The sequence below is a fragment of the Parasteatoda tepidariorum genome, chromosome 11, assembly GCF_982258835.1.
Source record: "Parasteatoda tepidariorum strain Cologne lab strain chromosome 11, Ptep-v5.0, whole genome shotgun sequence".
Lineage (NCBI taxonomy): Eukaryota > Metazoa > Arthropoda > Arachnida > Araneae > Theridiidae > Parasteatoda > Parasteatoda tepidariorum.
Genome location: NC_141765.1, coordinates 79,955,393 through 79,981,607, shown reverse-complemented (window position 1 = coordinate 79,981,607; position 26,215 = coordinate 79,955,393). Strand labels below are relative to the sequence as shown.

Sequence of the window (26,215 nt, the reverse complement as noted above, 5' to 3'; positions counted from 1 at the left end):
TGGATTCAACGAAATCTTGTATTATGCTGTCGAATTCCAAACTAAGCAAAATGTCGTATTCAATAGACATAAGTTCGAGCGATGCCAAACGATCTTGATTCATTGTTGAACGCAAATAATTTTTTATCAATTTTTATCTGGAGAAAGATCTTTCTCCTTCTGCATTTGATTCAAGAATCGACAAATATCACTATCAATTTCACTGTTTTCTTTGCTGGTTTGTTGTTGTATTGTTGACGTAAAGTGTTTACATAGTTATCGAGCGAACAAATCATAACGGTATTATCGATATCAACTGCAATATCGGCAGTATGTCGGTATTGCAGATAAAGTTCGATAAACAAATTTGTAAATTAAAATCCATATTAATAAAAATGTTTAAAAAAATGTTTAAAAAAATATGCAAGAAAATTTTAGCATATATTTTGAAAAGAGGGGAGGAGTGGGGGAAGGGCCAAAAAAGGGCTATGCATAGAGCCTACGAAAGGTATAATCCGGCTCTGTATTTGTTCATTCTAAAGTCGGGATAATTCACCACGGCATGAGGATATACGTAGTCATCACATTGCTTCAAGTGTAAGGTACTTAAACTGAGGCTTTTTTATTTTCCTTGCCAACAGAGATTCGAAAAACATGATTGAGTCCTACAACGTTTGATCATTAGGGATCAAAAGTTATTCAGGGTTGTCCTTTTTTTTATTTTTCACACCTTACACTCTGTTACGAGACTTATCTTATAAATTTTAATTATAAAATTAGATAAACAAGAATAAAGCATTTTTATATAGGCAATTGATTCGTGAAGGCATACACGAAACAGGAAATAAAATAATATTTCTTCAACATTATACCAAATATTGTCCAAAATATGGGTCGCTGGGTCTTAGAAAAAAAAATCTAGTGATTTTGCCTGTTTAAAGAAACAAAATAGCTACAATAAGAAAAAATTAAAATAATTCTTCTCAAATATTATAAACTACTTTTTATTTCGAACACTTCATTTATGACATCCAAATGAATTTTTTAAAAACGATTTCAAAATTCATAAGTATTCAATTAATAAAAGGTATTTTAAAATCTGATTCATTTGCAATGCAATAAAATTTTAAAAATTATAAAATGGTATAATTTTTCAGCATAAATAAAATAGGCTTATTATTAATGAAAGGATTAGAAAATAAAATAAAATAATCCCTGAGAGACGCACACAATGTGTATCGAGACAAAAGCTTTTCAGTCATTATAGCGTTATGTTTTAGAATAGACTTTTACAATCAATTCGAAAAGCAAAGTGTTCCCTTCTATCGGATGTTCCCTAATTATCACAGTTTTAAATGACTATACTTTTTGTAAATAGAATATTCGTCTCTAGGTTTCCCACTCTTCTTACGTTTCCCTCTCTCCTTCCATCCTTTAGGTAAGTCTAGATTTTTTAAAATATATTCATCTTTTAACTGAACCGTAATACCGTGAGAACAAAACGAGATTTTCTCGAACAATGGAAGTGAAGAGAAAAAAAATGTGGAGAGTGGAAAAGTCAAGTAAACTGGTGACGAAGAGGGGGGAAATGTGGAGAGTAGGAAAATCACGCAAACTTGTGATGTTTAGTCTGTTTAAAAAGAGTATAGTCAAATCTGAAGTAAAAGCAAATATGCACGTCAAGGGTCGCTAATTAACATTAAAGCAAAACACTATCTACAAAACCTGTTTGATTGCCAGAGGAAACAAAGAAAAATTGAAAAGTGGTTATTCGAAACATCTCGAAGTCTTATGAAGTCATCAAACTTAGTTTTATGTTTTTATACCGCCCATCTTCTTTACTGGAACAAATTTTCAAATTTTCAAATATTACAAATTTTTGATCGTTTTTGTTTCCTCCTTGCTTCAATATGTATCAACGGTCCCTAAGGAGTATACTTTTTCCCATTCATTTTTGACAAAAATTATAAAAACATTCATGAAAAGCATTGTTAGCAAAACTCCCAGGAGAAAATCAATTCTTTTAATTTTTAAAAATGTGCATTAGTGTTTATTCAACAATTCTTTTTTCAATAAATAAAAAAACATTCTTACTTGAAGTACAGCCTTTTAATTTAAACTTAGTATTACTTCGTCGCCTTTGATCAACACTTTCAATCTGAAAAAATATATTTTTGCATTAATAATGAATAATTCGCTATAAATATTTAATCACACAAAGATGAAAAAGAGAAATAATTTTTTTTTTAAAATTTGACACTTTCTATTAAGAGCCCTCTTGAAAGTTGGTTTTTGAAAAGTGTTTTACCAGAATATCGTTTCACCACAACCTCAAAATGAGACTTTAAAAAAACATTTTATATCCTCAATATTTCATATATATAGTGTAATAAATATTGAATGCAAGTGTTGCTTCAAGCTAAAGTAAAGTGGCCTTGAACACCTATCATTCCGCCGATTTTACTTATTGATTTTTTTTAATCATTTCTAAAGATCTGAGAAACAAGCTTTTAAAAGGATTCCGTTTCCAAACATCTTGTTGTACCTCCATTTCTAAAAACAAAATAGCAACACTCACATTATTTTTATTTTTCGCGACGAACTTAGCCAATCACAGCAAAAGTTAGATCTGGATGAACGAAAGAAAATTTTATCACTGAAAAGAATTTTTGTTTTTATTTTCCGAGCATAAAACTATTCAACAGACTAAAAGAGAAGTTTTATTTAAAAAAAAAAAATTCAATTTGTAAAATCTAGCGAATCAGAAAATTGCCCCACTGAGATAGATGGAAAAATAAAAAGAAATCAAAGGGAAACCTTATTTCAGGAAAAAAATAACTGGCTTAAATAAATATATTTATCAAAGGAATTTCAATGAAACAGGTGGGCAATTTTTAAAATCATATTTGCTCTAACCTGATACTAGTTTAATCGACTTTTCTGTCGAGAAAATTTTTTTAACATTTTCGACAATGTTTGAATCGATGATTTATTTGATTTTATTTCAGCACTTATTATTAAACGCTTTGAAAACTGAGGTGTAATATCTATTCGAGTTGAAAAGCTCTAAACAATTGTGAATTACTTAATTTCCAGTTAAAACCGAACCTTGTCTTTAACACTTCAAAGTTAAATCTTAACACCAATAATTGATTACACTAATCTGCAACTCATGAGCTGTGATGGCCTTACATTGAGGTGAACCGAGTCCCAGCAATGATTCGACTTGCCCCGACCACAGTGGTAGACGGATCATGGGTCCCCTTACCGTCGGACTAACTGAGGGAGGGTTTCGTAGTCTTCCTCTCCATGTAACGCACATGCGGGCTAGTTCTAGCAAAAAGTCCTCGACGAAGGTAAAATTCTCTTTATACTTGATCCGGGAGTTCCCTTGCCTTCTGGATTGGGTTCAAAATTACAAGGCAACGAAGTTGAAAATTGGGTCGGCCGTTATATATATATGGGTAATTCTCACGAAATATGACAATTCATTGTCCCTTGCTCTAAGATCTATAACTAAAATACTAAAAGAACTTTTTTCAAAAAATTAATAAACAGCATTGCGGTTAGCATTTTAAAATGACTTTGCACTAGCATTGACTGTTTTGTATAGTTAAAAAATTTAATTGAACTTCAAAATGTCATTTTCCTGGCATGTCCCAAACAATGTTTCTAGTAATGACTAGCTTCAAAACTTCCCATAAATTTTTCAATATCTAGTTTTTTTTTATCTCAACCGGTGTAAGCATTTCTAGAATATACGCAGGGGTTATTATTTACAAAAAATTCGCTTAAAATAATTTGTTCTGTCAATAATTTGTTTGTCCCTAGAAAATCTGTCATTTTCCTGGCTACTTTTATTTAGTGGTTTATAACCAAAATAGATAGAGCCAGCGATCAATATCTAATGTTAATAAATTAATTAAATACCCTCCTATATGAACATGTCTTGTTGCATGAATAAAGAACCAATTTTCTGGTTCAAAATCTACTTCAAAAAATTCTTCAGGGTGAGTAGGTTTTTGTGTTGTCATTTTCCTGTCTTCTTGAAATCATTAATACCATAAACTACATAGATTTGTCTGAGTTATTTTAAGAAATCCTGTTGTTTTCTGCAGAATATAAACGTCTTGGGCCAAAATATTAAATTAAAGTAAAGTTATATGCTATAAAATGGCGAATTTGTCATTATCCTGGCTGTCAATTTCCTGGCTTATGAATGCCAGAACATTGAAGTGTTACCAGATTTTTTTAAACTGCTAATACTGTAAGGAGGGAAAGCAAATATTAACCTATTACCAAGTTTATGTATGATTGTAATATGCTTGAGTGTAATGGAAGTTATTTATTTATCTAATGATTGATTATCATACACAATTTTATTCTGTACATATCAGCAACAAAATTTTTTTTATTCTTCCTACAGTGGATATAAAGAACTAATTTAAGCAATTTATGGTCCATCTAACATAAAGGCCTAAGTTGAGTTGCTTACTATTAACTTAAAATGACTGTTTTTTAAACTTCTAAGCTAGTATGTCATTTTCCTGGCATTCAAGATTTGGTGAATTTCCATTTTATTTTTCTTCTCGAGCAAATGTCAATAAACTATACTGCTGTCTGTAAGATATTAATAAGTGTAACTAAAGAAGTATACAAAAAAAATTTTAGATTATTTTGAAGACTTTGCATTTGAAGAAATGTTTTGGTCCGAATTGTCATGTTTAAAAAGAATCACCCATATTTGAAACAAAAAACAACTGCATAAAATGGTGATTTTCGGGGCTCTGTAAATTTAGCGAATAGTTAGTGTATATTTAAACTATTTAACTGAATTCTTGTGTGAAATGAAGGGAAGGCCTGTTTCTAACGTGTAACGAGTCTTTTGGGACATTTTTTAGAAGTTAAAGATTATGCGATTTCAAGATACTGCCATTATGGCGGTTTAATTACATGAAGTGTATCGGAGAAATATGAGTGTTTCTTGTCAGAATTTAATTGAGAAATCGGTTATAGCCAAGTAATTATAAATTCTCTTTAATGATTTATAGAAAATATTGAGTACGGATGATAATTTGCAAAGTAATTTAAATTTTTTTGTCGCATTTATTTACAGATCGTCAGGCTACCGAAGCGGAGGTGCCATCCCCTCCGCAGAGGATCAAAATTGTGATGGCATGTCTTCGGATCATCCTCCGGGGTGTTTCCCAGACCGTCCCCAATAGCCCATTGTGCAGCTCTAGTGCGACGTAAATTAACAACAACAACAGTCGCATTCATTTGACAAACTACTCATTAAAACTTTAATAAAATGCAAGTATATTTTTTGTTATGTTGTTATATATGCTTTATTGTTTGCATAATAAAAATATTTATGTCCACAGATGTTTTGCATTAATCTTTCAATTGTATTCGATTTACTTTAACTTTGTTCAAATTCATATTAATATTCTGTCTGTTTTATATGTGTGTTTGGTAAACAAACTGAAATATTGTATATTCATCCTGAACTTATGATTCTTGCTACAGTTGTTGTTGTGTAGCACTAGAGCTGCACAATGGTCTGGGAAAAATTCCTGATCTAAAGACATCACAATTTCGATCCTCTGCAGAGTAGACAGTCGAGCACTTTATGGTAGAACAGTTTGACGGGGATCAATACCGCACATCCTCGGTCCCTTCGTAGACTGATACAAGTCCTCACCCACCCACTGTTTATGTAGTGAAAGTACGGTCATTCACAGGTTGATGAGAGTTGTCACTCATCCGCTCACTGACAGCTGCCAAATAGACTTAACTTCGGTGATCTACTGGGAATGGTGTCTTTAAGATCAGTCTGCTATGGGACCAGTCTGTTCTAAGTCTATACTGACTACAGAGCCAGTGATGCTTGACTTCGGTGATCTGCTGGGAATCGTGTCTTAACGATCAGTCCTCTGCGGGACTATTCTTGCTTCAGATTGAAATTATAAAAGTAACTTTACTGATTCTTATGTCTATCATATCTTATTATATGTTTTACTGAATAACAAACATAGAGACTTTACACCAAGTAGTGTAAATAAACTTTCTAGGATGTTTCTCTACACTAAGAACTATCCTTGTAGTGAAAAACTTAGTGAAACACCACTTTGATGTAAACTAGTTACAGTTTGTGCTCAGATGCTATCTTAGAATTCTGTTTGCACCGCTCAACCCTAAGCTTAGTTCAGTTTTCCAGTGTTTGTAGAGGATATACGGCTTTCTCTGAACTTAATGGCCTTATCACAAAAAGAATTCCCCTGCTTGTTACTTACAACTGGACTAGTTTTCTTCCAAATGAAATAATTTACATTGTAATAATTTAAAGGACGCTACTGGAAGCTTTTCATGGGGAGTTGATGTGTCAATATGCTAGTAGTCCAATGCTTATGATCTCGTCACTTCTATATTTTTAGCAATAAAATTAACATTCTGACGCAGTTCAGTCAGCTAAGTATGTACTTCGCCCAAACAGTGATATTCTTCTCTCCAAGAAGATTGAGTTTTGACTTGCTGTCCTCCAAGATACACTAAATAGCTTTGAATCGAAGAAGTGCGCATACATAATTCAATGGAAAACAATGTCTATTACTATACCAAAAGTTGAAAGTATTTCACCGTCGTTGAACAGTAGACCCAGTGTTTCACGTTTACGACTACTAATGTTGAACAACGTAGACTTGTAATTTTGAATCCAATCCAGAAGACAAGAGAACTCCTGGATAAAGTATTGGGAGAAATTTGCCTTCGTGGAGGACTTTTTAATCGAACTAACCCGCATTAGCGTGACATGGAGAGGAAAACCACGAAAACCTCCCACGGTTAACCTGACGGCAAAAAGGACTCTAACCCTAGATTCGTCTACCACTGAGGATCTTTTACGCCAGCACTGTGGTCGGTGCAAGCCGGGTGCGGAATTCATATCGACCAGCCATTGCTGGGATTCGAACTCAGTTCGCCTGATTCGAAGTCAAACGCTTTATCCCCAACGACACATCACAGCCCCGGCTAAACGAGGCATCACTGCTCCAGTTTAAAGTATAATATAAAAGAATGCATAAAAAGGCTTATTGACAAACTTTCATATTCCTACAATATTGTAAGAACTAGAATAATCCTTCAACACCAGTGGTTGTGAGTAGAGCACACGAAGTAGTGAAACTAATTTTTAACTAAATTAATTTTACACGCGACATTTAATATATGAAAGAAAACAAAGTTTTTGAAAAATCCTAAAAATTCTCATTTTTTGTTTATAATTTAAAAAATTTAAACGTTACATTAATTTCATAAATATAAAATATGAACAAACTCCATGCATTAAAAATGCGAACAATGAAATGTAAATTCATCAACTAATGTACGATATAAATATATTTGGTATATAAACTATGAAACATAAACAGACAACATAATTTAGCACAAACATCCGGCTTATCTTCCAAGAAATGGATTTATTTAATGAGTTCTTGAAATCAAAAGATTAGTTTTAATAAATGACTGGGAATATCTAATTTAAATGATGGTGGAATCGAAATCTGAACGCTTTGTAGGCGAAGATTTAGAATGTCAGAGAAATTTTCCTCACAAAATCACCGAAAAATAAAAAATATTAGCACGAGTCTCCCCATTCCCTAAAATGTAAATACGTCTGTTTTCCTAGAAATTCTAGATTATTTCCTGCTTGAGATAATTTATTAAGAGATATCCAATAAAGGGATGGTTCTGTCGATATCCAACATTTTTAAAAGATAACATAGGGTTCCAGAAATGCGAATTCCAGAAATAGAGTATTTCAAAACGCGAAGAACATTTTCCCATAACTTAAACTGAGGCCACTATGTTTGAGGTATCAAATGACTTTCCTTGGGTGTTGTTGAAAGTTAAGGGATACCTTAGAATTAATCTCAATCAGTTAAGTGCATGGAGAAAAAGAATTGAGCGTTAGATTGCCCATCAAAGGAAATTTACTAATAAAGCAAAGGGGGAAAATTCTTGTAGTTCTCCAAACACTTGTTAAATTTTTTATGCAGTGCTTTGAGAAATTATATAGATAATATTTTCTCAAAATAATGGTCCCTAATTTCTGAAGAATTCAGACAGCTCTGGTTACGACGTCCATGAACTGGCTCATGTAAGCATGAATAAATATTTCTTAATAATTCTTCATGTTTAATAGAAGCCAATTTTTTACTCAAAACCATTTTGAATGCAGTTGTAAATTAAGTTCTCCAGTTAAGTTCGTCTCCTTAAAGTAGTGATGTAGTTAATACATTTCGAAAGTAGTTTGCAATAACTACTTTTAAAAAACAGTTCACTTCATTTTTAACGAAGTAGTTACAGTTTACTACATTTTGCTCTTCTGAAGTGGATCAGAAAAACCTTTAGAGCATGCGTATGCGACGCTGGAAATGGTATAAACTTTACTTCTTTATCTATTAAAATTGTAAGCAAAATCCAAATGTGCTAAGACAATGAAACTTCTGGATCAAGTATTAAGAGAAATTTGCCATCATGGAGGACATTTTGATGGAACTAACCAGCATTTGAGTTACATGGAGAGAAAGATCACGAGACCTCCCACGGTTTGCCTATCGGCAAAGGGACTCTAACCCATGATCCGTCTACCAGTGAGGATATTTGATGTCAACCCTGTGGTCGGAACAAGCCGGATGCAGAATTCGTATCAACCAGCCATCGCTGGGATTGGAACCCGGTTCACCTCATTAGAAGGTTCTATCCCCCCGAGTCATCTATGTAGTTAGTTTGAAGGGAAGGGGGGGGAAATGGAGAATCTTTAGATGGCCGCAGTGGACTAATCGAAAGACACGGTTTTCAGTCAAGCATCACTGGCTGTGCTCAGTAAACGGGTGGGTGACCACTTTGATCAGCCTGCGTAGGAGTTTGCGGTATTGGTGCTCGTTAAACTGTTCAACCGCAAAGTGCTCGATTTCGCGCGCAGGTCTTCCAGCTACCAAAGCAGCCTCTGCAGAAGATCAAAAATGCTATGGTATGTCTTTGGATCATCCTCACGAATGTTACCCAAATCGTCGCCGATAGCCCATTGTGCAGCTCTAGTGTGAAGTAAATAAAAGTACCTAAAGTACCTTATCTAACTAAAATTAGTGAAAATTTTGTTGTTTTTAATCAAAATTTCGAAATTTCCAGACAATCATTCACGCAGAATATATTACTTGGTGTGAAACAAAACATATCTGTAATGTCCACGTTCATCGGTATGTGTGTATATTCTTAATTCTTTTTAATTTATGTGTATTTTCTTAATTTGGCACTTTAAAAAATAGAGTGTTTTATTATTGGCTTAAAATTACTTTTATAAAACTGACTTACCCAGATCAATGCCTTGTTATGTACCTTAGGACAGTTTATAATTTAAGTCGATAACAAATTTTGATTTATTTAGTTTTTGGTGAAAGTGCTTCGAAAAACTCTGATAATGATTTTTTTATCTACATTGGTGAAATAAATTAAGAGAATTTGCACACTTTATCGAATTTCATAAAAAGAACTGAACTGAATGTAAAACCATTGCTTCTAGACAAAAATGCAAATCTTGTAAATCAAATACGTAAGAGTACACGTGTGTTTAGGTGGAACCGGTAGAGAAACAGGCTTTATAAGTGAGCGTAAGTTAAGACGCATTTCGCTCGTTAGTACACCTCGGCGAATTTCTTGGTGTTATTTTGCAGCAATGGGATAAATTCAAATTGGCAGTAAAAATGAGTAGCCACTAACGTTTAGATGATGGAATGATGTGGCGAATTGTAGGGAGGCGAGAAGCAGGCCAATCTCAGGTCCAGATTTATAGAGAGTTCAATTTAACGCCCAGCGTCGTGTGTAACTTATGAAAACAGTTCCAGGATATCGGATCCATTGAGAGAAAGCCTGGTCAAGGTCGTCCAAGAGCCACGACGGCCGGAGAAGATAACCAATTGTCCATAATAGCTAAGTGTAACAGAGGGGCTACAGCTTCTCAGCTTCCTCGTGACTTGTATGCTGCCACAGGAACCCATGTATCAAGGGTGACTGTCTCCAAATGACTTCATGAGAGAGGGTTGTTTGCAAGAAGACCTGCTATTTACGCCCTGCTCACTTCTACGAACAGGACAGACCGTAGTTCTAGAGATTATCGACCAAGTCTGCAAATTATCTTAACTTCTTGCACCAGTGTAGGTATTATCCGTTATTTTTATCTTAAGAAATTAAAATCCATTTTAAAGTCTACAATTCTTTTCAGCTGGGCATTATTTAAAACTAAAATTTTGCTTAAAATGCGGCTTTTCGAAAAAGCACCATTTGCACTGGCTAGAAATTCATTACCGTTCAAGAAAAATATATTAAAAAACATTCGATTGCAACTGATGCGTTCGATGACTATATAAATATTGAAACAATATTTTCTACTCCTTTAAGACAAACGCCTTTTTTATTTCTGTCTTTTTTCTTTTTTTTTCCTACCAAGAAGTAGACTGCCATGCAATAAAAAAAAACAGTGTAACAGACAAAAATGTAAGACTTTTTTGTAATTTAACATTTTTGTACGTTAAGCTATTTTCGAGTTTATGTCATTAAAATGGCTAAGACAAACGGCTACGAGACGCTTTTCTCGAAATCTTTCTTAAAAAACTTACACTGTTCTTTTTTCAGTTGCACGGCGGAACAACGTGATTTGTGCCTAAAAGTATGGTTGACGTGTGTGGCACGTCTTTTCAATGCAAGAGATTAAACATGTTAAATCTTACCGTTTCTTCTTCTTCGATATGAGAACTTGTTTCTATACTGCTACGCTGTACAGAAGAATGACTATCCTCATCCTTCGAAATTTTGGATTTGTTGTCTTGAAAGCGTTTTAAAAGGAAATGATTCCGAAATGTATTTCCCGTACTGAGAAAAGATTCTTCTCCTTCTACCTTGGAGACAGGATGAGCTAAGAAACAACTAAATGCATCTTCTATTAAAGATCTCTGCAGTAAACTAAGATCAGGATTTAAAAGCTGAGCAGGAGTAACTCCATGATTATTTGCTACTTCAATGGGGGCTCCTCTTTCCAATAAAAGACGAATACATGACCAGGAGACTTTGTTTTGTAAAGCAGCAATATGTAAAGGTGTAACACCATGTTTGTCGTTAATTTTGGGAGATGCACCATACTGTAAAAGTAAGTGAACCATTATAGCATTTCCTTTTGCTACGGCTAAAAATAAAGGTGCGAGGGAAAAAAATATTTCTTGAGTATAATGCTCGTCGTAAAATATAGTCTTTCCTTCTGGTGTAACAAATACTGTTCTAAAATATGAATCCAGGCACTGACGTGAGCACACGTACCCGCTATTTTGAGAACGGTTTGAATGATAGCTGCCTTCTAAAATGGAACAATTGGGATCTACACCATATTCTAAAAGAGATTGTGCAACATCAAATGATTCAAATTCTATAGCTAAGAAAAGTGCATTTGCAAAGATAGGTGGAAGCTCTTTCCCAGGAGACAATTTTCGATCTAAAATCTTATGCGACTTTTTCTCATCATCCGAAATTTCACAAAGGCTTTCGGAATTTAAAGGATTTTCTAAAATCTTCTGTACCGCTTTAACATCATTTCTTCTGATAGCACTATACAATTGCTCAAAGTTTTGTGGCGAATCCGATGCAGAGCTCCCTAGAAGGAGCCATTCATAGGACGGATGCTCATTTTGGACGGTCATAAAAGAACTCTCCTGAAAATAAAAAACAATTTCAGCTACAACTTCTTCAAAAAAACAGCAATTTAAGCTACAACTTTTGGAAAAACACAGCAATTTAAGTTACAACTTTTTCAAATAACAACAATTTAAGCTGCAACTTTTTCAAAAAACAAGAATTAAAGCTACAGCTTTTTTCAAAACAAAAAAAATTTAAGCTACAACTATATACAAAATCAACAATTTAAAATACCCCTTCAAGTAAAAACGTGTCTTGCAAGTTGCTCTTTCAATAAACATTTTGCCATTGTCAATAAAATTGTGATGATTTGCTGTATTTTCAAAAGTTTTTCTGCAATGTTAAACATTTATTTAAAAAATAGAATCAAATTTTCCACATAATTCTCCTTAAATAATTGAAAGAGTTTGCATTAGTTTTTTAATCAGAGCTTGTATGTATATTGTCAACTTAAGAGATATTCCTTGAAAAGGATATTTTGAGAGTATAAGAATTCTGCCCCTTGATTACCTAAAATCTATTTTATACATAACTGGGCGTGTCTGTCAGGCTAAAATTTCAGATTTTTCAGTGTCCGTGTCAAAGAATTAATGAAAAAAAATATAAATTTTTATGACAATATTTAATCTTGTATAGAAACGTGAAATTTCTAAAGCTAATAATTAACCAAAATTCTAATTTGAAAATATGTTCCATAGTCATTAGACCGTTTTAGAATCCCTCTCATATATGAAATGAAGAAAGGCTTTATGGCTTCGAACTTTATAATTCATGTTTGGCATAAACACAAATTATATCAAAATCTCAATCAGAATTGATAAACGCAGAATTAAACACTTTAAAATTAGTTTGATTATTGAATGAAATTTTAATTCTCATTAAAAAAATTTAAAAAAATTATGGATTTAAGTTTTTTTTTTTTGTTTAGATTTATCCTTACGTAATTGAGTCTCATGTGCAATGAATAAGTGTCATAGTGAAAGTGCAATTTTTGATCTTCCATAATCTAAGGGTGAAACATAAATCCACTAAAAAATAGGTAAGTTTATTAAGAGAAAGTGCGTTCTTTATTTATAATTTTGTATTTAAAATATGGCCAGAGCTGATTAAGAAATAGTTTTTTTTTTAAATATCTGGCAAATCAATCAAATCAGAGTTGGATATACTTGACATTTTTGATTTTCTTGAAATTTTCAGAGTACGTTCTTTATGTAAAAGTATAAGACACGTGTTTTTTTCTTTTCTTTTTTTCTTTTTTTTTTTTGCAAACAGTAGATATTATATCACTTTTTTAGATAGCAACGTGTAAGTTTTGCCACTCTTTGCCCCTTCCTCCTCAGTAAATCCTAGATTAAGACAACAGATCACCTCGGGGGGGGAGCGTGAACTTTATGTATTCTTATTAGGCCTGAATCAAATTTTTTAAGTCCCGCAGTGCACTGATCGTTAAGACACGAAATCAAGCATCACTGGCTGCGGTCAGTGTGCGGGTGGGTGACCACTTGGATCAGTTTACGAAGGGACCGAGGATGTGCGGTATTGATCCTCGTTAAACTATTCTATCGTAAAGTGCTCGACTTGGCGCGCAGGTCATCGGGCTACCGAAGCGGGGGTACCACCCCCTCTGCTGGATCAAATTTGTTATGGCATGTCTTCGGATCATCCTCAGGGATGTTTCCGTGACCGTCGCCAATAGCCCCTTGGGCAGCTCTAATGTGACATAAATAAACTACAACTATACATTTTTCGAAACAATTTACAGCTTTTCCGCAATTACTTCTTTTATACAATTACTCGAGTGCAGGCCTCAAAATTCAAGATCATATTATATAAAAGTCGAATAATTAACCGTAGAAACATTTGTCTAGCCTGAAAATTCCAACATAATCGAGTACATAATCGAGTATTCTAACCCCCCATACCTCTCTGATGCTTCTTTAAAAAAATGGCTCTAAATTTTCAAAATTATTAAGGCATGCCCTTCGAATAATTAAGATAGTATTTTTATTAAGGAAATGATTTATTATGAAAAAAAATATTTAGAGTGAATCACTTCTTTAATTTATTTGACACTCAATATTTTCAACTAAGTTTATTTGTATTAAAATCAATTGACGGTATATTTATATTCTCCTAAGATTCAAGCTTTTAATAATAAGAGAAAATGCAATTTTTAGTAGGAAATATGGAACATGTAATATGAAATATATAAAAAAGTAAATTCCTATATGAAACAAAATATTTTTTTAAATAATTTACAAAAAACATAATACACAATTTATAGTTTTTTTAATTATTACATAAAAATAATAAACCTTAATTTTTAGCACTTTTTGTATATTGTTGGGTAATTTTATAGTTAATATTTTACAATTTAATAAGGAAAAAGAATCCCCTAAACTCAAATAATAAGATGTTTTATACGTCATTAAACTGCCCAATTAAATACGTACTTTGAATCAAATTTCTCCTCCTTCTTATAATTTTTCATTGTGATTTAAAACTTCGACAAACGAGGATAAATCCAATTATATTTATGCATGACTATGGTAAGGCATACAAACAGCAAGAAAAAAGTTAAAATATTGTTTTTTAAGTAATAAAATTATACAAAAACATATATATATATATATATATATATATATGAGGCACGGAATTCTTTCCAAAAAAACTTTGTGTTGAAGAATACCTTTTGGAGAGGCCATTAAAACCTCTCCCAGTGACCGGACAAACATCTGCACCAAATTCGGAAAAAGTCAAATGAGGAAACACAAAAAAATGTCAAAAATGGAAATGTCAAAATTGGAAAAAAATATTTTTAAAATTTTAGAGATTATGATAATCTTTTTAAGCAGGTGAGATATTTCAACAAAAGAAAAAAACGGTAAATAGCCAATATCAAATCGTGAACAGTTAAATTTGAAACATAAAAATTGCCTCCTTGATCATCTAACTTTGGATGTGTTTTTGAAGCAAAAGTAAACATAAAAGAGGCCCATTTTGAGTGCCTTGAAGCTGAGCTTTAATTTTTAAATCTATATACAATAATGCTGAAATAAATCAGGGCTAAAGAGAATAGAAGGGCTAGTTCATTCCGCTCTTAGAGCTGAAGCTACGATTTCTCTCCTCATGACGTCACTGTGTCCACAGATCTCGGAGATCGCAAGCAAAGATATTATGATAACTTTGCACCTTTCTCTTTGTAAAAATAAGTTAGACTTTTTTTGGTTATTAGCTTTCAAACTTTACGTAATTAACACAATATTTCCGTTCATAAACATAGTTCAAAAAAACTTTCTTGGCCATTATATTAAAAAAATACCATTTTAAACTTATAAAAATATTTTACTACTTGGCGAAAATAACACTATAAATACTTTATTTTAAAAAGTTCAGTTTTAACTTTAATTATTAAGAAAAATGAAAGCATATATCGACACTTTTTTATCTATAAATTCTTTTATAACAATAAGTTGAGTTAAATTTAGAATCCCTGATTTTAAAATATGCCGTTAATAGTAATTTGTTCATACTTAATCATTAGGAAACATCAACCTTAAACGCTAATTACTGAAACAAAACAATAATTTAGGTTCATAATGATATTAGAAATTTTACAATTGTTTATAGATATTTAAATTTAAGACTATATAATTTATAGATAATTAAATTTAAGAGAATATAATTTTTTAAAAAATCATAAATATTTAGAATAACTACATTAAAAAATATGTTATGAAATTAGGAGAATTTCAACTATACATTATATATTTTATTTATACTTTTTATTTACGTTGAAATTTTTTTTGGCTTTATCCATTTTTTAATTTGTTTCACCTGCCTTTCTTTTTGAAGTAACGAAGCGGTTTCTATTTAGATAATGAATTTTTATAAAAGTTCTTAACGATAGAAAAAACGTATTGCTGTTGTACATTAACTTTGTCATTTCGGAATTCATTCTTTACATAGTAGTTCATTTACTTTAGGGAACACGCGGAAAATTATATTTTTTCCTCTTGTTTTTCTATCAGAATTTTTGCATGTTTTAATCGCGTGAACTGGCATTTCGATAATAGTTTTAAATTTTTATAAATTCACTGCATAAACTGAGGAAAGTCATTATAGAAAATAACAAATGTCTTAGAATATGTCACAAAAGGAAATGCTCCAATATTAGTTAGAGCTAGTAAGGCCGAACACTCTGTTCTTGAAGTAAAAGTGCGATCTTCGTGCCAAAGTGACGCTACTAGAGAAAATCGGAGGATTGACGCGGCGAGAGTTTCTTCAAAGGAGTGAACTAGCCCTTCTATTCTCCTTAGCCCTGGAAATAAATAGTCCGAAATAACGTTCAAATAGCTAAATACAGAGAAACCTCCATGTAGCGACCACTTCTATTTACGACCACTTTTTTCCATATACTTTGAGTTGAAGAAAACCTTTAGAAGAGACCATTAAAAGGAAAGATTTAATGGTCTCTCCTAGCTGCAGACAAACATCTGCATCAAATGATAAAGTAAGGAAAGGCGAAAAAAAAAATTAACGAAGCAAATAAGTAAATTCAAAATATTTGTATGAGGCTCTTATTTATAGAGCTCTTTTTGACGATACAACCTACTGATGTGCATTAAAGCTGATGATTTACTTTTCGAAGTTAAATTAGAAAAGAATTTAGAACAAAATAAGCAAATCTCTTCTAATTTTTTAAAGCTATCTAATTTTTATGATATAAAGCCAACTTGACAAAAAACATAATTGTTTATTTAGTTCAAGTAGCTTTATCATTCATAATTTGTAAATTTGTTTTTGTACGTAATTATATCGGTTAGGATTATCTTTATTGATGCTAAATTTTATTCATCGATCGTCTTTTCATAACGCAAACAGAAGTGGCATTTCCACACCAGGAAAATGACACTGACTAAAATTTAAATCGTTTGAAAAAAATTAGGTACCTTCGATAACAATTTTGAAGTCAATAAAGGTAATCTCTAAGAACGACTAACCTTTATCAATCATGATTTTACTGTAGAACTTACTCCCGAGATTTTTTTTTTTTTTTGTGTGTGTGTTTTCATCTTACTTCACATGTTCTATGTACTTTACTTTCAGTTTAAGCGCAGTTAACAAAAACCAAATCATAAAAATTTAATTTTTCTTTGAAATTTTCTGGGTTTTTTTTTTTTTTTTTTTTTTTTTTTGTTTTTTTTTTGCAATTAAGGGTACAATTACGGCTGAATAAATGTCTTAATAATACGGCTGAATAAATGTCAAAAGAAAAATGAATCATTTTTCTTTTACTATGCAACTTTATACATAAAAAGAGATTTTTTTAAACTGCTTTTTAAAAACATATTTTATATTGTTGTTTCCAAGCCCACAGAATATGTTAACAAATGTAATTTAAAGAAATTTCTGTTGATCCAAACCATAAAAGGACGTAGAAAAAGATAAATTAATAGTTCGGACCCCTAAAGGTTAATTTTATTTTTTGCGTATTTCGCTATATTTCGAGAATTTTTTAAGCGAACTCAAAATTTTTTACACACAAATATAAAATTCATTTATTCAAAGATAATTCCAGGCCAAAAATAACTTTTAGTAAATATTTATTATTTTCTTTTATTTATTCAAAAATGACCGAAAAATATTTTAATTCTAAGGTATACAAATTTTTCCATGATTTTAAAGAAAGTGATTTTATACAGCAAAATACAAAATTTGTGCAAAATCGGTCGAATAGCTCCTGAGAAATTTAATTTCGAAAGAGAAAGATATTTAGAATTTGATTTCTCGGGAACTATTCGACCGAGTTTGCTCAAATGTTAATTAACATTAAGGGGTCTAAATTTTGAAGCTGTCTTCTGACCAAAATATTGGGACCCTATTTCCCAGATTACGGCCTATATTTTGGGGGTCAGAAATTCGAATCCGTCAAAATAAAAAAAGCATGTATATTCAGAGAAAGTACGTTTTTGTGTCTAATTTTGTAACTTAAAATATCACATGCGCTTATTATCTAGAATATTTGAGGTTAACCCTCTCGAGCCATTAAGAATGAATCCGAGAAAGTGAAAATCTGATCATTAGATCAAATGTAATTCAGGGTGGCATATCTTGTTTTTTTGTGCACTTTACATATTTTCACATTTAATTAATCTCCCTTTATTTAAGTCTGAAACAATTACTTCTCATTTTTGATATTTGTCAACTGAAAACTCACAACTCTAGGAAAAGAATGATACTTTGATAAGACAAAACTTACTCGCCAATCCTAAATATTTGGTCGCCAATGGCGAGTTTATGAGTGGAAATTTCATGATCTGAGGTTGATTAATTTAGAGGATTTTTAAGGGATATTTTTTATTTCTATTTTTTAATTATTGATTTGCAAAGAATCAACATTCCTTCTTAATGAAGGGAAGCTATAAGTTTTAGATTTTCTCCATAGTTTCATTTTCTAAAAATTCTTAAAAAATATTCTACTGTAATACACCTTTACTTCAGCTTTTTTACATGGTGAAAGATTGCCTCTTTCACCCATGTTAAAAATGTTCCAATTGATTATTTATACACTGCACTCATAATAAAGAAATAACTGCGTAGTATAAATCTGCGAAACAAGCACAGCCACAGAAACACGTCCGCAACTGACGCACGCGACTGGAACTGATTTGCACTGGTTTACGTTCGTCTTTCAACCGGTTAACATTGTAATGCAGTACAATAAAAATAAATACAAATAGGAAGTATATAAAAAATCTCCTGAATAAAAACCCATTACATGCACGTTTAAATATAAAAGTATTGCAAAACATGTAATTATTACAGTGTGTCTAATATTTTCGCCAGAGACTGTATTTGTTTCATTCTTTTGTTGAAGAATTACGCAAAAGTGAGTATTAATTATATAATCGCTAATTTAAAACTTCTAATTAAGAAACCAAAGACCAAAATGACGAAGTCTTTCTCAAAAGCTAGTCGGTAATTCATGATAATTAAAAAAATTTCTATTTTTTATTCATATTTAGAATGTAAATATGAATTTATTTAGTCATTTTTTAAGGAATCAGAAGCGTTTGCCATCGTTCAGCAAGTTTTCGCTTTTTCAAATGAGTCGATTAACCCGAAAACCTGTCGTATCTACTTTTTTTCTAAAAATTGAGCTTCTTGCATTTTCTTAGTTTAGATGACGTAGATACGTAGTTAGGATTAATAAAAATTCATGTCCTCTTACTTGGTATAGTATATTTTATTCTGTGAAATCTCAATTTAATTCGAAAACAAGCCATATCCTGGGCCCGTTTGGATTATTATTCGACTTGGAATTATACCACTAGATGGCAGCCGTTGTTGGTTATGAAATTGTTTGCATAACCTAACAATTAATTCTATATTTTAGGCTTGTTGATGCTTTTTATCATACAATGAGTAAATCAGAGAGTAGTTGTACAAGCATGGAAATAAAGAGGAATAAATTTAACTAATTTTCCTCTTTTCATGAATCTCACATCATCTTTCATTATATTTAGGATTATTTGTCAGCAGAGGAATAATAATTTAAAAGAAAAGCAAAAGAACGCGACGTTTCAAACACATTTTTTAAACATTGAAACTAGATAATAAGTTGAAAAAAAAAACTTTCGAAGGAAAAACATACAATAATCAAGTTTTTTAAAAGAGATAAATAATATTTCCTTACAATTTTTTTTTAAATTAGGAAGGTAAAAAAAAACGCAGGTCATATTTAAAAAAAGATACATTTTGTGAACGCAGACGATTTATAACGAGGAAACAAATGACGAATGCAGATGTTTATTAACCTCCATTTCATTTATATTACCGTCAGATGTTCTTGATGAGGTTTGTTTAGGTTTCATTTAAATTATAATTCAACGCAAATTGCACAGCGAATTTCAAATCCATTACAGTGACAATTTTCACAGAGAAGTTTGAAAGAAACCCTATGTCTTCTCCATCAGGTGCAATTCTTTTATTATTATTACTATTCCTCTATTATTATAACTTCTTTTTTTTAATTTCGAAATACATATCAAAGAGATATGTCTATTATGATGCAAATCATAAGTTCTCAAACATTCTGTGTCTTTCTGCCAGCTTTGCAAGACCTTTCAACACCCATAAGAAACATTTATTAAACAATTTAATAAGGAACTTTTTGAAATTATTTAGTATTTTCGATCTAATACAATTTTGATCATACTTTTAACTTATTGAAAATTCCTATTGACCTACTAAATTCCTTCACTGTAAAAAAAACATGGTAAATCTTTAACCAGTATTTGGTGCAATGTTTCTTAGTTTCCCAAGGTTTAGTTAAAGAAAGATCATTTTATTTCAGTTACACCATAAATTGTGAAGTATGATCGAGAAATTTTTCCACAGTGCAATTGACTGCACCAAAATTTGGGAAAAGAAAGTAGTTTTTTGTTTCATTAAAACACCTACTTTTCGTGCAATCTTTCGCTGAGTAAAAATACCAAAATATGGAGAAATTGAGCTCCATTTTACGTAGCCAGCAAATGAATACTAATTTTTGGTGCTACGTGGTTCGGAATTTTTAACCGTGTACCTTAATAATTGAATTTTTTTTTCTTCTTTTTGCAAATTTTTTATGAAAGTAGCCTTTACTTAAAGATTTTGCGTGCTTGCATTAAAATGAATTCATTCTGCTATAATTTGCAATTTCTCTGTTCCATCTGAATTCTGTTGCTGTAACTTGATTTAGAAAGCGTTTTTTTTTCTTTGCTTTAATATTCACTTGAGACTTTCAATATGTATACTTTTTTGTTTTCATTTTTGATGGAAAAAAATGTACAAAAAGGCAATCTGCACGGAATACTAAATATAGTTAATAAGACTAAATAAGAACTTTTTTTTTAAGAATTTCAATTTTATTCAAAAATTTTACTATACCCCTTCATCCTCTTAGCTCTCTGATAGTAAAAAAACAACGAGTTAAAGAAAAAGCATATCAAGTTAGAGAAAAAAAAATTTCTTACATTATTACTATTTTTTGTAGTATTAATGATTTTTATTGAATTTTCGTTGTGCTATCGAGGTATTCGAGCTGCAATATTTATAAATTTTATAAATTATTTTTAACAGTTTATTAAATAGTTTTACGCTAGACAAATTTGAAAACAGTTTTTGAAAAAAAAATTTTTACTCGAATGGGTTTACACACCACTCAGAACTATAACTTCCAGTAAAAACAACCAAAACAGATCGTTACTAAATTTAAATATTTATGAAAACAATTTAAATATTGGAAAATGTGCGCTTTTTATAGGTTTTGAAATGATCTGAAATTTATATTTTGTTATTTTATTATTTTTGAGAGATAATGCTTATTGTAAAAAGTTTATTTCGAGGTATTTTTTATTTTATATTATAACCATCGTTGAACAGCTGACCCAATTTTTTGATTTAGGACTACTAGTGTTCAACTCCGTAGTCTTGTAATTTTGACCCCAATCCAGAAGGCAAAGTAAACTCCTGGATCAACTATTGGGAGAAATTTTCCTTCGTGAAGGACTTTTTGATGGAACTAACCCGCATTTGCGTTACATGGAGAGGAAGACCCTGAGAATCTCCCACAGTTTGCCTGACGGCAAGGAGACTCTGACCCATGATCCATCTTCCTCTGAGGATATTTTACGTAAGCACTGTGGTCGGTGCGAGCCGGGTGCGGAATTCTAATTGACCCACTGTCGCAGGGATCGAACCCGGGTCACCTCATTGGGAGGCGAGTGCTCTGTCCCCTGAGCTGCCACGCCTCTTTCGCAAAGGTTGCGATCCATAAACCTATTAAACAAATAAAGTCATCAAATTTGTCAATTTTACTTTTTGTACAAGTTAATGTAGTTCTTACTCTACGCATATGTAGACATAAAGGTTAAGACTATGAAATATTATATGAAATTTATTATATAATAAGCAAACATTTGAATAAATAAAGCAACCTCCAGAGTCTTTGAATTTGGGACAAATAAGGAGATGTTGTCCATTCATAGAACCATCTCAGGGCATGAGGAGGAAAATGTTGCACCGATTCTATTGAGACGCTGTTGAAGGAAATCACAGCTCGTTAAGATACGGCTTCTCTTCCTTTTTAAAACATGAGGAATTACGTTCTTATTTAGTTAAAGACACTCCTAAACCTTTCCTGAGACCGCTATTGGAATATCTTCCGATGTCCTTAGATTTTTATCTAACAGGAAAAACTCGTCAAACTGAAGATTTTTTGAAAAATTAGATATTTTTTAAAAAATTTGATACAGTGAAACCTCTCGGGAGCGTTTCTGTTCCACAGCAAAATAGTTGTTGATGGAGGTTGGTCGTTCTTAGAGATTACCCTCATAGACTTCAAACTTTTAATCGAGGGTACATGATTTTCACAAACGCCTTTTCGTCAGTATCATTTCCTTGGTGCGGAAATGCCACATCTGCTGGCGTCATGAAAAGTCTTATCAAAATCTAGCGTCCATAAAAATTATCCCAACTGATATAATTATGTGTAAAACGAAATTTACCAATTATGAATGATGAAGCTATTTTAAATAAATAAACAATAATGTTTTTTTATTAAGTTAATTTTATATCATAAAAATTAGTTGGCTTTACAAGATGAGAAGAGATGCGTTTGTTTCTTTCTTATTTATCTTTCAACTCTTGAAGTAAATCATTGATGGCATTATGCACTATGACTGCAGCATGAGGTTGTATTGTCAAAAGGAGCTTTCTGAATAAGAGATTCTGAGTAAGAGAAAAATATTTCGAATTCACTTTAATCTACTTATTTTTTGTTTCCATATTTATAGACTTTTTCCGCATTTGATGCAGAAGTTTTCCCTTTGCAGCTAGAAGAGATCATTAAAACGTCCCCTGGGAGAGGTTTTCTTCAACACCAAAAGTGGTCGAAAATAGAGGCTACATGGAGGTGGTCTTTCCTGGAGGTTAGAACGTTATTTCGGACAATTCATTTCAGCTATATAGATCTCAAAATTCTGCTTCAGGTCGAAGGAACTCAAAATGTTTTATCTTTATTTTTGCGAATGTGCTTCAAAAACACATTTAAAGTCATCAAAGAGAAAATTTTTATTTTGAATACGTCAAATTTAACGGCTCATCATTTGACATTGGCATAGTTTTTACTGTTCTTTTTCTGTTGTTGAAATGCTACATACCTCACCAGCTTAAAAAGATTATCATAATTAAGACTGGGCTATAAATCTATGTATTGCGACATATCGATTTAACGCCTGTATCGGCAGGCCGATACAGCTACTTTCGTTCCAGGCGATGCATCAGAAATCTGATTTAAGCCGTCGAGTAATGAAGACGAACGATATAGCGATATACGATATAGCGATGCAAGACACGCAAGGATCTCTTATGTTCCGATGCCAACTCGAGCTGGGGAAGACGATGTACGTATCATTATATTAAAACGGCCTTGATTGATGCGCGGTAGAATCAGAATCAGTTTTGAGAACATATATCGTGATCTCGCATGTTCGTTTCCGCACCTCTTAGTTTTTTTTTCTTCTTTGTCGCGACTTGATATCGTTTCTTGTAGATTATTTTCAGTGGGACGGACTTTAGGATCGCCGTCGTTACCTTATTCTGAATGTAATCTATTATTGAAAAGAATACATAAAGAAGTGTTTCTTAATTAATTAGGTAAATTTTTTCTTTGAAACAAAAATTTCTTTTTTATTTTTAAATGTGAAAATTAATTTTGATATTATATGTTCAAGTATTATTTTACATCATTGAATTTATTACAAACGGAAATCTAATTTAAGGTGCCCATAAAGAATTAAATTAAAAAGTAATTAAATTTGTTAGGCTATTTCTTACTTTATTTTAATTTAATAAAAACTTTTGGATTTGGACATAAGTCAATCAACTTTGTTTATTCAAAAAAATTAGTAATGTTTGCGATTGCGACTTCTTTTTTTAAAATCATTTAGCACTTCGTTTTATTAAAGAGTATAATCGTGTTTTTTAATTTTCTTTCAATATTGTCTGCTGAATATATTATCGAATATCATAATTCTTTTGTTTTTATTTTTAAGAAATTAAACCTTACTTTGTTTTTTCGTTCAGAATTCGGTAATTATTCAATTTAACTTTATTATTTATGTGAAAATAGTGTTGTTTTAAAAGTGTTTTTTTTTTGCTTAATTTATTTAGCAATTTGTTTTAAGCATACAAATAATTTTTAATGAACTTATTTTTAAAATTTTCTCTCTATATTGTTAGGTAAATATATTGATAAATTTCAATTTTATTTATTTTTTTATTATTTATTTTTAAACTAAGAAATCTTTCGTTAATTGCGCTATCATTTTTAAAAAATATAACATTAATATCTCTATTAAGCAAAACATATACATCAAATTCATAAATGGGTTTAAATCAATCTGAGTAAGAAGTTTTAATGGAAATCCGACTTTCTGCGCCTTACAAGTAAATGAATTTCACAAATACTATATCGCGATACATCGCCATATCGCGATGCAAGACTGACGATGCATCACGATATAAAATTTCTTATATCGCCCAGTCCTAATCATAATCTCTAAAATTTCATAAATATTTCTTTACAAATTTATTTTATTGAAAATGGTGCCCATGTAGCTTAAGAATGCATTAAACAAATATAAAATTTAATGAAAGTAATTTCTGGGATGCACATAAACAAAATATTAGATAAAAGAACGGCCCCCTTCTACGTGTGTATGTCGAGCCTGATGTCAGGAGAGAGTGTCACTTTTCCACTGTTAGCAGGAGTTCGAAGTGAAAGTTGTAGTTTATGTCTCTGGCGCACGCAGTGCCATCTAATGTTGACCAGTTAGAGTCATCTGTTGAGCTCTGCCATAAGGGAATGATCGGAAATTTCCACTATTGTGAAGCGTGAGTTCCCACTGTGAGCTTCTCCAGAACTGCGAAATACTAATAGTATATTCAGGTCTGGTGTTAGTTAACTTTACTGTTTGTTGAACAAAAAACCCATTCCAAATCCTAATATTCACCAGATAAAAAGTTGATTGTGGGTATTTGGTGCTCTAGCGCAAGTGTAATCCATTATTATTTTATGAAACCTATGGTTTGCCAGACACAATAAAAATGCGAAATGATGCGAAAGCTAAAAGAAAAATAGCCTAGATTAGTCGTCTTATTGCATGACTTTGACAAACAACACACTGCCCAAATGAGATTGGCAAAGCTACGAGAACATCATCCTCACTAGGCTGACTTCTTTCTAAATTTTTAATGCAAAAACAATTCTCAGATAGCAAAATAAGATTTATTTCCATTAAGCAAAAACCTTTTAATGTATACCTAAAAAGGTTTGTAATGCGGTTTACGTGTAAACCTTAAAAACCTTAAAACAAGATCTGTGACAATCTGCTCTATTCTACGCACATTACCCTAATCCAGAACCATGGAAGCAAACTTTTATATAAAAACCTTAAATTGAGGTTGGCTTAGGGTTTTCAAGCGTGAAAAAAACCTTTAATAAAGCTAGTCTCAAGGTGAAAATAATGTTAAATCTAGGTAATTATAAGGTTTCTTTTCGCAAAGTCTCGTATGCTCAGCTAAAATCTACCTGAAATGAAATTTTAATGGGCAATGCAATTTGATCCTATCACTAGAGTAACGTCACCTAAAACGTCATTATGGTAGAGTGACGATACTTTTTAAAAAAACTTCAAAAAATAATTTTTAACCCTTTTAGGATTAAAGGTTTGAGACTGCAATATTTTTGCTTTATTGGAAAAAGGTTTTTCGTACAAACATTTTTGTGACAATAGAAGAAAATTTTGACACAAGGTAGCCGTAATGTTACATGTTTTCTGGAATTTAATTCCGAAAATTCAATAAAATCAGTGACTCCCGAAAGGAAAAATTGTTGGTTGCATGATGCTCCTAACAAACTTTGACTGTTCATACTAGACGACTTAATATCTAATACCATAATTATTAGAAACATTGAATTAAACAGTTTCATTGCATTTCGTATCCGTTCTATAAAAATAATCAATTTCCTATAATTTATAATCTATTAAATTAGCATCAGTTTGTTACTGATAAACAATTGTGTAAACTCGTAATTGACACCAAAAAAAGTTGGTACCTAATCTCTAGTAAAAAGTGTTCTTAGTAGATCCGGTAATTAGATAGAAAATAATTAACTTTTTATCACTAAAAATTAAAACACGCTTGTTAAAAAAATCATAAAGCATTAAACGTAACTAATGTTAAAGAAACTAAATTTTCGCTACAGTGAAAGTGGATACAATAATATAAATCAAGAATAATTCTTTTTTATAACTAATATATTAATATAACTCTATAAGAATTAAATGAAAGTTCCTGAAAGAATTCAAAAAATATTGAAAACAGCTAGCGTTACAAAAACTGAATATTCACTAAAGCGAAAAGTAAAGGAATTCAACCATAAATT

At 31.5% G+C, this 26,215-nt stretch overlaps 1 protein-coding gene across 1 annotated transcript in view; it reads right to left on the bottom strand.

Moving 5' to 3' along the window:
* LOC107439832 (1-phosphatidylinositol 4,5-bisphosphate phosphodiesterase epsilon-1) overlaps positions 1-26,215 on the bottom strand; it is a 232,922-nt gene that overhangs the window by 152,285 nt on the left and 54,422 nt on the right. The window contains exons 3-4 of the mRNA XM_087155060.1: positions 10,764-11,735; positions 2,074-2,137 (exon numbers count right to left, since the gene is read on the bottom strand). Coding sequence (XP_087011186.1) covers positions 2,074-2,137; positions 10,764-11,735 — 1,036 coding nt within the window. The remainder of the gene's footprint in view (positions 1-2,073; positions 2,138-10,763; positions 11,736-26,215) is intronic.